General features: G+C 57.7%; 1 protein-coding gene across 1 annotated transcript in view; it reads right to left on the bottom strand.

Moving 5' to 3' along the window:
- Window positions 1-12,972, bottom strand: part of Prdm16 (PR/SET domain 16) — a 305,414-nt gene that overhangs the window by 36,566 nt on the left and 255,876 nt on the right. Inside the window, exon 4 of the mRNA XM_026412875.2 lies at window positions 7,130-7,264. Within this exon, the coding sequence (XP_026268660.1) occupies window positions 7,130-7,264 (135 nt within the window). The remainder of the gene's footprint in view (window positions 1-7,129; window positions 7,265-12,972) is intronic.

Genomic DNA, 12,972 nt, shown 5'->3' with positions numbered 1-12,972 from the left:
AGACTTTAGCCCCCAACCGCTGGCACTGGGGAGGCACCAGACCACGTCTTGCTCAGGTGACAGCGGCCAAGCGCACGGGCTTTTCCTGTGCCAGTGCACTGCACTGTTTAGGTGGGTGTGGGTCCTGGGCCTGTGCAAGGTTGGGATCCTCTGTGACCCTGGGGTGGCCGGTGGCCTCCACCAATAGCTGAGGTTGCTAGTGCCCAGAGCTGTCTGTTCTAGACCAGCCTGGAGGGCAGCCCTGTTTCCTCCCCTCGGCTTCTCTCTGCAACCACAGGGCTTCTCTGAACTTGGGGAACAGCACAGAGCACAGGTCCTTGGAATCACAGCCATGCTTAGTGTGACCTGGCCTGGTCCTTCTCCCTTCGTCACTCTCCAGACCTGCAGGCGGCTCCTCAGAGTGAGCAGAGGTGGGGGGCAGACAACCACCACCTTTTCCGCAAAAGCCGAGCAATCACTCAGGGAAGGAGGGTGCAGCACGGGTTCTGCCAAGGGACCAGCTTGGCGTGACCATGAGTGCCAGTCAAGTCCCTATCCAGTCCCCAGCAGTGTTCTGGAAGACACGTTTCACAGGGGCGCCAGGCTTTGAGGTGCTTTCTCCATGGAGTTCCTGACGGATATATTTTAGTATCAGATCAAATCACAAGCGGAGTCCCCACCTTTGGATTGAAGAGTTAAGTGCCACAGTTTTCATTCCCACTTAATCTAAGAATTTTAACATTTAAATAAATGAAAAACTCTATCCAGATTATGTGGGGGTTTGAATGACTAGATTCAAAGTCAGGTTCAAAGTCAGCGGATCAAAGACAGGTGGCCGTCTCCTCCCTGGAATCATTGATTTTTTCCAATCTATTAATTAAAGTCCTGGACAACTGTATTTTTCCTCTTCCTTGACTAGGTATAAGACACTTTAAGGGGGTGGAAATGTCCTTCCCTGTTCTTAGAAAACGAAAACCCGGGGCTGTGGCTGTAGCTCAGTGGCAGAGCGCTTGCCTACCATGTGTGAGGCACTGTGAGGTTCGATCCTCAGCACCACATATAAATAAACAAATAAAGTAAAGGCATTCTGTCCATCTACAACTACAAAAAAAAATTCAAAAGAAAAAGAAAACTCAATCTCTCAGCATCCCAAACTTGGGAATCCCCCTGACTTGCACCAGCAAAGGTTTTGTGAGGCACAGACAAGGCCTCTACCACCACCACCCACATTGGCAAGTGGAATTTGGATTCCTCTAAAATCATTGCTGAAAAGAGAATTCACCTAGCAACCCACATGCCTCTCTCCTGTCCTCCTGGAGACAGACTGGGCCATCCCTGGGGGTTCTCCTGTGAGTCTAAGACCTTAGAAGAGACTTGGTGGGTCCCAGCACTGTCTCTTGGTGACTTTGGAAGCCTCACTCTTTATTTTCACTGCTTGCTGGCCCCCAGCTGAGCTGTTACCTTCTGGGTCAGGGCTGTCAAGGCCAGCTGAGGGTGGAAGCGTTTGGTTTTGAAAAACCAACTTTAAAAGATGCTCCAAGATCCAGCAGGAGCAGCGTTTGCAGCTGTCCCTGCGCGGCTTGAGCAGAGGTCTTCATTTCTCCTTCCCCAGATGCATGCTGTGACCTCAGGGGCCTTCCTCTGGCCTGTGTTGTTGCCTGCTTTCTCAGAGCTGGGCAGGAGCAAAGGGACAGCAGTTCTGGGCTCAGCATCCTGGGCAGGCTCCAGAGACATGCAGACAATTCCTTCCTCTGGCCAAGAGGAAAAAGCTCATCTGTGTCCCTGGGATTCGCCACGTTCCTCTCTTCCCATGCCAGGCGGATGCAATTTTATCTGTGCCTAAATTATTATTATTTTGTTGCTGTAGATTCTGCCATCTTCCCAGCAGCTCAAACAGAAAAAAAAAATCTACATACTTATTCCTTGTGCACAGTTTGTAAAAATATAAATTATTAGTCCATAGTGAAATGATCAAGATTCTTGAGAGGCTTCTTCTAATAAAATGCTGCGTTTGGTTAAGAAGGGGCGGGAAGAGAATTCTGGCAAATGGTCACTGTGACGGCGCGGTTGAATTTAAACCTTGTTGCTCTCACGGTCAGTTTGTTCCAAAGAGAGCTTCATAACAGGTGGCGGCTTTTCTGAACCAAAACAGTCTTGTGAGCTGCCTGAGAGTCCCCCAACTCCAACTCCACCCTCCCCGTCTCTAAAGAGAAAATCGCATCCAATGGTTGGAGGCTAATTTTGGAACTGACCAGAATGAAAAATTTATGATTTTGAATTAAAAAAAAAACATGTGAGATAAAGTCAAAGAAGAAGTAAAGGTCAGAGGTCAGAGCAGGATTGTGGGTGTCACACCCCCTGCGTCAAACTCCCACTCTGGCAGCCCACACGCTCTGATGGAAAGAGCGTCCCTGACGGGCCGGGGGAGCTAAAGCAGAGCAGAACGGCCCTCGGCCGACAGGCTGCGGTGGCTGAGAGGCACCAGCTCCACAGACTGTGACGCTGCTGGGCAGGCGTCTAAGCCAGCGTCTTTACTGGACGGCTCTGAGGAGGGGTCGCCATGCTCTGCTCTACTTTGGAGACCCGGCCCTTCATGCTCAGCTTCATCAGCTGTGGCTGGCAGCACCCTGGCCTCCGCCCTGCCCGTCGGATGTGCTGGTGCCTCCCAGGGGCTGTCCAGACAGGGAAGGTTAGGGCTGCCCTTCCTGGTCAGGGGTGCTGCCCTTCCTGGTCAGAGCACTGTGGGGCCAGCCTGACCAGGTGTGCTGAGGAGAGTGGCCTCGGCCTGTGCTCCACACCTTCTGGCCAGCGGAGGTCCTGCCACAGACTCTCTTGCCCCGTCAGAGAAAAGCAAGACACAGAAACAGAGCGCCCTGGAGAGAGGCCTCTCCACCAGCACCTCCTCTGTGACCTCATTTCCTAGCTCTTGTTTTCTTCTCTTGACATTAAAACAAATTCAGGAACAGACCCTGTCTCTGTCTCCCCAGACATTTCCAACCAACTCGTTGGCTCATAATTGCAGGAGAAAGAACCACCAGGGGTGACCCAAATGTCTTCAATTTCCCCCCAAAGAACAGTTGGAAGATGAGGTTGAGGTGGGGGGTAAGCAGTCTGAGGCCCCCAAAGCAAATTGAGGTGGGGGTAGGTGCTTGCCCCTGGCCATGAGCCATCTGTGGCCTCTCTATGCTTGTTGAGACCACAAGTCTCCTTGCAGGTGACAGAGCCAGGCCCGGGAGGGCTGAGGTGGGTGTGAGGGAAGGGCCTGTCCCTTCTCAGGAGGTCTCCTGGGCAGGAACTCTTGCAGCCACAGAGCACCAGGAGAGGAATCCCATCACCTGGGTGGAAACGTGGAGCAGGGCCTCTGAGGCCAGGCTTCCGAATTTACACGTCCTGACCACCACCAGCAGGAGATTCAGGTGGAGAACAAAGCCTGGTCCTCGGTTCAGAAGGCTCCCCTGCATCTGGAGGCCACATCTCCTCTGGGGACTTAGCTTCCAAACTTTCTGTTAAGATGTGACAGCCTCTTGTTGCTTGGCTCCTTTATCTTCTGAAAATTGGGGCTGAGATCATGAGTCTTGAACTTTGAAACTAGGCTCAGGCCTTGCCGACCCACGTGTCACAGGTTCCTTCCACCAGTGTCTGTGCTGTAGTGAAGGCAGGGGGTGTGTTGTCCGTGCATGCGTGGATGTGTATGTGTGCTCATATGTGTGTGTGTGCATGCATGTGTGTAGTGGGGTGTGTGTGTTGTCTGTGCATGTGTGGATGTGTATGTGTGCTCACGTGTGTGTGCATGCATGTGTGTAGTGGTGTGTATGTTGTCTGTGCATGCGTGGATGTGTATGTGTGCTCACGTGTATGTGCATGCATGTGTGTAGTGGGGTGTGTGTATTGTCTGTGCACGCGTGGATGTGTATGTGTGCTCACATGTGTGTATGCATGCATGTGTGTAGTGGGGTGTGTGTGTTGTCTGTGCACGTGTGGATGTGTATGTGTGCTCACATGTGTGTGTGCATGCATGTGTGTAGTGGTGTGTATGTTGTCTGTGCATGCGTGGATGTGTATGTGTGCTCACGTGTGTGTATGCATGCATGTGTGTAGTGGGGTGTGTGTATTGTCTGTGCACGCGTGGATGTGTATGTGTGCTCACGTGTGTGTATGCATGCATGTGTGTAGTGGGGTGTGTGTTGTCCATGCATGCGTGGATGTGTATGTATGCTCACATGTGTGTGCATGCATGTGTGTAGTGGGGTGTGTGTTGTCCATGCATGCGTGGATGTGTATGTGTGCTCACGTGTGTGTGCATACATGTGTGTAGTGGGGTGTGTGTTGTCCGTGCATGTGTGGATGCGTATGTGTGTTCACGTGTGTGCGTGCATGCGTGTGTGTGTGCAGGTGTGGGAGTCAGTGTGTGGTGTCTGTAATTGTCCAGAAATCCTGGTAGAAGCCCTTGGGACCATGGAGATCTGAGAAACTCCACTAATATTGCATGACGTTTCCTTATTAAAGAGAAACCTGTCTTCAGAACCTTTTTTATTGTTAATATTTGAGGAGGGTTTTTGTTTTAGCTCCACGGAGGGTCAAAGCAGGCTACTTTGAAGGAATGTGTGTCCTCGAGGGACCAGGAAACCAAGGTGCTTTCTGCCAAGGCCGCGTTGTCCTGGGAGAGAGCTGCTCTGCTTTTGGCCACTACTGAACACGCAGTTTGAGATCTACTGTTCCCTTCCAAGGTGTTTTCAAAAGTCATTTCATTCAACCAACCAATATTTATTGGGAGTCTGTGGGTTCCGGGGAGTGACTTTCTTATTATTATAGTTTGGAAATTGCTATCCCCCAGCTGCTCGTCTGCCTTTGGTTGCTGGGATTCAAGCTGAGGTTTCGGGTTGGCTCTTGGACCCAATGTCCCCTGCAGCTCCCTGCAGGTCTTCTGCACCTGCTTCCGCTGTGCTCCGGGGGCCACTGCCCTGTGGTCTGTCCAGTTCCGAGGCTCAGTCTGGGAGACACTGGAGGGGATCTTGAGTGCCCCGTACGCCTGCAGTGTGAGGGCTCATTGCTCCTCTCTCCCTCGGCCTGGGCACACTGGAAATGCCCCGGAGGAGGGGCCACTTCTGTGGGCTATTAGGGGTTGTGTTTGTCAACCGCACACCCCGAGTGCCCCTAATGTGTGGCTGTGGATCCACCACAGCCCTGAGGCAGGGAGAGTCACTCCTGGGAGGCAGAGGGGCATTGGAGGGGCTTTGCTGTGGAGTGGGGTAGGTGCCAGAGCCTGGTAAGCGCCCCACACCAGCACAGAGCTTCAGAGCCGGCAGTGTCCTGGGATGGAGGTGGGGCTAACAAAGGCCAACAGGAAGAGGCAGGTCTGTCATTCTGTCCTCGGGTCCTGACGGTGGAAGGACAGCGAGCTGCAGGGCCAGTTCCACACAGGCCCGTGTGGAGCCTGAATAAACGAGTCCCTGGAATATTCCCCATAAAGATAGGGCTTTGTAGACGCCTCCCCTTTAGGGTTGGTTTCCACAGAGCTGGCCTCACAAGTTGCCCACCTTTCTGCTTCGGTTTATTTTGATGTTCTAGTAACATTCATTCCCTCCATATAAAAGCCTGCCTCCTTCACTACCCTGGTCTGTCTCACAGATGCTGCCCTGGCCAGCCTGGGTGCACTGGCTGCTGCCCCTCGGCATCCTCCAGACAGGCCAGCACAGGGTGTCCCCGGACCTGCTCCAGGAGGGCTCAGCAGAGCTCTGGGTGCCTTGAACCTTCTCACTCACATTCCACTTCATCTGGAGGCAGGAAAGGTCTCCCCTTTAAAGTTCTGTTTTAATGTCCACGGTTATTCTTTTGCTTTCTTTCTGTATTATTATTATTTGCAGTTAGGAAAAGTTGTTTTCAAAGCTTTGGGTTCTAACCAAAGGCCACGGAAGTCTAGTGGAGAGGTGGACCCATGCCCTTGTTTGGAACCAGCTGGTGTCCAGTGTTCGGTAAAATCACTGCTTGGTCCAGACGGAGCCTGAGTCAAAGGGAGATCCAGCCACGAGGAAGGACCTTTGGCAGCCTGGGGCTGCCCGGGGCTGCCCAGGTCTCACGTGCTGTTTCTTAACACAGAACGTTTCTCCAGAGTCAAGAGCCGTGAAGTGCCTTTAACAGCTGGCACGGTCTACACAAGAGCGTGGCCTCTGTCTAACAGAGGTCTCCATGGATGTCTTTTAAAGTCGTAGGACCTCATTTTGCAAATGAAATCTCCCTGAGAGCCCCAAGACAGGCAAAGCAGATGGCCCTGCTGGAAGGGGCTCGGAGTCCAGCACCTCAGAGGAGCCCAGTGTCCTGGGACACAGGACGGAGGCCACTGCTGGGCCTGGCTGGATGTGGAGGCTCCAGCCCACGTGCAAGCTCCAGGGGAAGCGAGGTGAAGTGGTGACCAGCATGGAGGGGTGGCCTCCTGGAGTCTAAAGAAGCCACACATCTCCACTCCCAGCTGGCATGTGGCCTCGGTGACCGCCCTGGGTAGGGTCCACAAGCCTGCAGGACCCTTGGCCCTGGGGCTGGGAACAGAAGGGAAGGGGTTCTCCCCCCTGTGGGGCTGAGGCCAGAGAGCACCTCACAGCTCAGGAGGCATCCGGCCTGCTCCTGGCGGGAAGGGACCGTGTCAAAACAAGGCCAAGCCCTCACCAGGCTGGGGCTCTGGGAGCGGGCTGTGTCTCAGCCTGGCCTGGCCTAGGAAGTGCCCCAGCAGCTTCCTGCTGGCCAGCGCTGACCCTTCTGGAGAGCTTGGTGAAACCCAGGTTCAGACAGGGCTCCTGCGGTGGGCCTCTCTTCCCACCTCTCGTGTCTTGTGGGCAGCAACATCCGCAGGGAGCGTGGGTCTTGTGGTTGGGACCCTGCCTGCCCTGCTGCCCTTCTCAAGGCCACCACCTTTCAGCTCTCAGAGCTGCTGGCCTCAGGCAAGAGGGCTGACCGAAGGCTCCTGGGGAGCGTCCCAGGGGAGCTAAGCACCCCAGAGAGCCAGCACTGGCCAAGTGTCAGGCAGCTGCCCCAGAGCAGGACAGAAGCCCCCAGCATGGGCTCAGCTGTCCCTCACCGAGGCACCTCCATCCACCCTGGAGCATGTCCCCTAGGATAACTCCGAGGGGCAAAGCCCCTGCGCACAGCCTGGACCTACCTGCTCGTTGATCTGACACATGGAGAGGTTCTGGTCATCACAGGAGCAGGCCACCCGGACGTACTTGAGCCAGCTGCCAGCCCCCACCTGGCTGGCCTCCACGCAGAACTTCTCGCTGCCCAGGTCTTCAGAGATCTGCCAGGGAAGAAGCAAAGCGAAGGTCAGAGGCACCCAGTGTGCTCGGGGCTGCACGCTGCCTTGTCCCCGCAGGCTCAGGGGGATAGCACGTGAGCACCGGCCTCAGCCAGCCACGTGGTTATCAGCCAGGCCCTGCTTGGCCCAGCTGCTGAGCCACAGCAATCTCCCCAGCAAGGCTGACCCAGGTGTGAGTGAGCAGAGGCCACTGCGTCTAAGAACAGAGCCCTCTGCTAAAGACAGCCCGGGCGTCGGGCTAGGAAAAAAAACGCTTTTGAAGGTAAAGGTGTCATTGGGGGTGCAGCTGTGTCTGAGCCTGGGTGTGTGCTGTCACCAAGTGTGTGTGCCTGCCACCCTATGCTCACGCTCACACCAGCTGCACATGGCCCTGGGAGTCAGAAAACCATCCGTTTCCTTGAAATCGGAACGTTCCCGGTGCCGAGCGGTGGCGGCGAGTGCCGGCTCTCACCACCCTCCCAGGACACCTGCTCCGCCTGGCTTTCTGGTGCTGCCGATGCTGTCTTTTGAATCCCACTCCTGACAGGCAAGTGGCACCTTCTCAGGCTTGATTTCTGGTCTGTGTCACCAACGTGCCTCGGAGAGCACCGTTCATGGGAGAGGGTCTGACCTGACCAGCTGGCCACTGGGGAAGCTGCACTTGAGTCCAGCCTCCCGGCCTCCCCTGCCCGTTCGGTGCCGGCCTCAGGTTCTGGGTCCAGAGCCTCTGAACCAGCAGCATCATGGACACACGAGGGCAGGAGTGGGGGAGAGAGGCTGGCAGGCAAGGGATAAGGCCACTATCAGGTGGAGAGAGGCTGAGTCCAGGTGTGCAGGTATGTACGGGCCTAGAGTGCGGGTGTGTCCAGGTGTTCAGGTGTGTCTTGGTGGGCAGGTGTATCCAGGCAGGTACAGACAGGCATGTCAGGTATGCAGGAGGTTTCAGGTGGGCAGTGTGCCCAGGTGGACAGGGTGATGGGAACAGGGAATCCAAAGGGTCTCAGGGAGTCAGGGCTGGAGGCAGAGACCATCAGATGGGACCGTGGATGCTGACTCCAGAATCCTGAGCCCCGAGCTACGTCCTCCAGGCACTCTGTTGTGAGGAGTAGGATGTGGGAAAGGGCCTGTCCACCTGCACTGCCCACTTCCACGCACAGTCAGGTGCTTTGAATATAATTGCGGTGCCCCCATAAGTGTGGGGATCCTTCCTGATGGCCTGGGCCCGCCTGGCTTCAGAGTTGTGGGGGAAGTGCCACCCCCGGAGGTGACAGGGACCAGTGTTGCTGGGGCGCATGGCCCTGCTGTCGGGCCCATCTGTGCACGGCTCCCCATTCACCCCAAACCACAGCCCCTCCGGAGCCCATGGGGTGCCGCTGTGGGAGGGTGCGCTTTAAGCTGCAGGTCTCTGAGGGGAAATGCTCAGGCCCAGCCAACCTGGAATGGGGCCGGGGCCTTGGTTCTGAGATCTCTGAGGCCTGGTGCCAGCCAGGATGGGGTAGGGAGGGCATGAGGGCTCTGTCCCTGCCCTCCAGCCCCAGGAGGCCATGCCCCTGACCACTGGTGCTGAGTGTCCATCCCCAGTCTGCAGATCCCTGGCCTGGTACGCAACACTCCCCTGCCCAGAGGACGCTTGCTGGGTTTCTGAGCCCCTGTGGGCCATGGGAGTCTTTGGAACTCACTGAAGTTCTATTTTCATAAAGGTCAACAGCAGCCAGAGGCATCGCAGAGACCCATGGTCCCAAACCCTGTGTCTGTGCCTCCTGCTCCTCTTCTCCAGGGACTCTGGCAGAAGCTGGACCCTGGGCACCAGGGGCTGGGGAGGCCAGCTCAGCACCAGGTTGGCACATCCTCCTCCACACTCCTCCCTGAGCCAAGTGACCAGGAGGGTCTCAGGATGCCTCCCAAGAGCAGGACCCTCAGCTCCAGGACAAGAGTGTGGCCTGCACCTTTTTCTGTAGGGCCCCGTGGAAGGCTTGGGCCTTGTCCAGGGTGTTCTGTGACCACTGTCCGTTCAGGGCTCAGAGTGGGGGTACTGAGGACCTCACGTGACACATGAGGGTCTGCCCCTCGAGGCTTAGGTGGGACTGTGCAGGGTCCTCACAGGGTTCTGGGGAGGCACTGCCTGCTCTGCCCCAATCTGGGGCTGTCCCCACCCTCATACCACAGATTGCAGGGAGCCCTGTGGGGGCCATGAGGGAGGGGCCACAGGGGCTGCTGGCTGTGGCCACAGGCAGGCGGAGCTCCCCATCCCCTGGGGCTGTCACAGGTCCATCAGTCCCCCACGGGGGAGGCACCTCCCCAGTGCTAAGGCCCTTCATATCCCTCCCCCATAGCCGGCCTGCACCTTTTTCTGTGGGGGCCCCATGGAAGGCTTGGGCCTTGTCCAGGGGGTTCTGTGACCACTGTTCAGGGCTCAGAGCGGGGGTACTGAGGACCTCACGTGAAACATGAGGTCACATGAAGAAGACCGCTAAGAAGACCCAGGGCCGCTAAGAAGACCCAGGCCATCAGCCTGGGTTAGTGGCTGTACCAGGGCACATGACCTTCTTTGCCACATGACCTGGACAGCAGGTCGGTGACGTGCAGCATTGTGCTCCTGAACCCAGCACGTAGCCTGCTTGGGCATCCTGGTGGGTGGGCTGCCCACCTTGCCATGGTGTCCCCCACTGTACAGAGCAGGCCTCCTTCCTGGGACACCTGCAGGGATCTGGACCCAGCCCCGTGTCCCTCTAGCTGTCTCCACGCCCCAGCCAACATCTGCAGCTCTTTGAGAGTGTGTGAACATGGACTTGGCCAGCTGCTCTGCATGGGACACAGGCCAGAGCCTCTGGTATGCCTCTGTCCTTCCTGGGTGCAGAGATCCACATCCCAGAGCCAATGAGTCCTCCAGGGCACTGACCCCAAGTGCCAGGCTGCCCTTTCCCACCCTGCAGGTAGGCACCACTCTCGGGGCTGAGAGCCCATCCTTCTAGCCATTCCTGTCTCCCAGGCCTGTCCTCATGTCTGGAAGGCCTGCTGCCCAGACCTTGGCTCTTGGCACTGTGACAGGGCACAGCTACTCGCTGGTGGCTCTTAAAGCTTCAAGATGTTTTTCCCCGGGGGGGCACCCTGGGCTAGTTACCTCCTTTTGTCCAGAGGCTGAGAGCCTCAGTGCCTGAGTGGAGCCGAGTGAACTGCTGACCCTTCCCCTGGGGATGCCCATGAAGCTCCTGTCCCAGGGCCCTGGACCAGCAGTGGATGAGCTGGAGGCTGGGCGTGAGTGGTCGGTGGCTGGGCCTCACCTGAGATGCCAGTTCCCCTTCCAGCATGGAGTCCAGCCCCACAGCTGCACTGCCGGGCCCAGCTGGGCATACTGGCAGATGCAGGAGGGGCAGGAGTGGGGGCAGGGCCCTGGGCTGCAGGTTTTCTGTCCAGCTGGGGATGTGCCCAAGGCGGCCCTAGCCTGGGGCTGCTGCAGGTTTGGCTCCTGGCTGCCTTCCTGTTTGGAGCATCGACAGGCCTGGGCCATTTCGACTCCAGAGAGGGCTCACTAGTGTGCAGGTGCCCAGCATTTCCCCACGTTAGGGGACGGGATACGTGCCGCAGGGCTCAGCTCTGCACCCAGGCTGAGCCCTGGGCCGCCCACTCCCCTCCAACCTAGACTGCTCTGGAGGCCATTCGAGAACCACCGGAGAGACAGTTTCCGTGCCCCACTGAGGGGGTCGTAGGATTCTCCGTGCTCTGGAATCCAGTGCAGGCCCAGTGGGTCCTGCTGCCTTGGGGGCAGGACTCACCAGTACCCACAGTGACAGAGCCCTGTCCCCCGTCCTCGGTGGGGTGAACCTCAGGGCCCCAGTTGCCTCTGACGGGGCCTCCTGGACGCGGGTGCTGTTGCAGGAAGGACAGGGGAGAGGAGGCCTGGCGGGGGAGGCGAGGGGCCGCGCGCCGCCCAGAGGGACCCTTCGCCTGCCAAGTGTGGTCTGCACTGAGGCTCTGACGCCAGCACAGCGGTGCCTACCCGTCCCGGGCAGGGAAGCCCACTGCCTCCCACTGGGGCAGGCATGTCCAGCCATGCCCAGAAGCCAGGCCACTGCCTGGGCCTCAGCTCCGCATGAGGTCATTTATCTGTGACAGTTTCAGGGTCATTTGGGCCTCACAGGGGGTAGATGAAGACAAGAACTGGGTGGGAGAGAGGACGGAGGAGGTAGGTGCTTGGTTCTGCTCACACACGAGACGTGGGGTGGGAAGGAGGGAGGTAACCCAGCCATGGGGTCGCCTGGTCAGCTTTAGTGGCCAGCTGCTTGGCGGCCGATGTGGCAGCAGGACTGAGCCTCCCTCCTGATTTGGAATCCGGCCCCCTGTCCACGGAGCCACCCGAAAGCCTATTCTTGGGCTGTTTGGGGCTGAGCCTCGGGAATCCCAGACCCTCCAAATGAAGCCGCCCTCTTGCCCGCTCACCCCCACCTGGCCTCCCAGGACCCCCAGCCCGCTGCCGCTCCCCCAGCTCATAAATCTCCCCCATCAGAAATGCTGAGTTATGAAGCGAAGGGATGGAAAGTTCTCTTGACCTGGACGGGGTGTTTCGCACGTCATTGGGGTTTCCTGTGCCTCTGCTGTGGCCCTCGGCTGGGCCGGCTCTCTCACATCTAATGGGCATGGCCAACGGCTGGCCTCCGGGGCATCTGCCGTCAGCTCGCCTGATGGAGGCTGAGCATGCGGGAGGAGCCAGGCCCCACGCCCACCCTCGGCCTGGGTCCTGAGTGCCATGGCGACACCACCCTCTCAGGGGCCAGCAGCAGGATGAGTGGGAAGCAGGGGAAGCTCCGCTTCTCACCCTGACCCCTCCTTGAAGGACCCCAAGGTGATTCAAAGCAACGGCCTGGGTGCTAGGCCTGGTGGCTCCTTTCCTGATGGTCGGTGCACACACGCACGACACACGCATGCTTGTGCCAACGGGCACAGGCGCACACACGGATTACGACTTATGGCGACCACACAGCTGAAACAGAGAGTCCATTCTTGTGACGGAAGGAGGAGGGAAAGGCATTCTGGAAACACCTCTGTCCAGTGTGGACGCAGAGCCCGGACGAGCTCGTAAATCCCCATCCTGACGCTCAAGGGCTTGGTGGTGACCTGATCAAGTGAAGGAGAAACTCGGCTGGCAGGGCAGGGCTGCAAAGCCCCCGGGAGCCCTGGGGCGGGGTCAGCAGGCCTGGGGCCCACTTGCTGGGGCTGAGAGGAGGGGGTTGGAAGAGGGATGGGTGAGAAAGAGGGAGGGGAGGGGAAGGGAAGGAGAGAGGGCACTGGGCTGGGGCCCACCCTAGAGGAAGCTGGTGTACCTCCTAGGCCCCAGGCGACCTTGGCCTCCGCTGAAGAGTTCCCAGGGCCCTGGTCTGTGTGGGGGAGGGAAGGCCAGGGTCCCAGGCCTTGGATTCAGATGCTGCAAGGAGGGGCCTGCTGCCTGATGGTGAGGGTCTGCCGACCACGAAGGCGTTGGCTTTGCATCTGAGTTGGTGTGGGAAGAGCCTCTCTACCCAAAGCCAGGCCAAGAAGTACACGTCGGAAAAAGAGCCTCCAAATCCTGTACCCGATTTGATCGAAGCCACCAACCAGAAATCAGACCCCAGAAAGCACGTGAACACCTTGGGGTTCTCAGACACTCTCCTCCCAAATCCTCAGACTCTGGGGTGCTGTGTAAGCCTCTCAGGGCTCACGGGTCACTCCCACAAATT

The sequence above is a fragment of the Urocitellus parryii genome, chromosome 11 (assembly GCF_045843805.1).
Source record: "Urocitellus parryii isolate mUroPar1 chromosome 11, mUroPar1.hap1, whole genome shotgun sequence".
Lineage (NCBI taxonomy): Eukaryota > Metazoa > Chordata > Mammalia > Rodentia > Sciuridae > Urocitellus > Urocitellus parryii.
The sequence above is the reverse complement of the archived record's forward strand: the minus strand, read 5'-3'. Positions and strand labels throughout refer to the sequence as shown.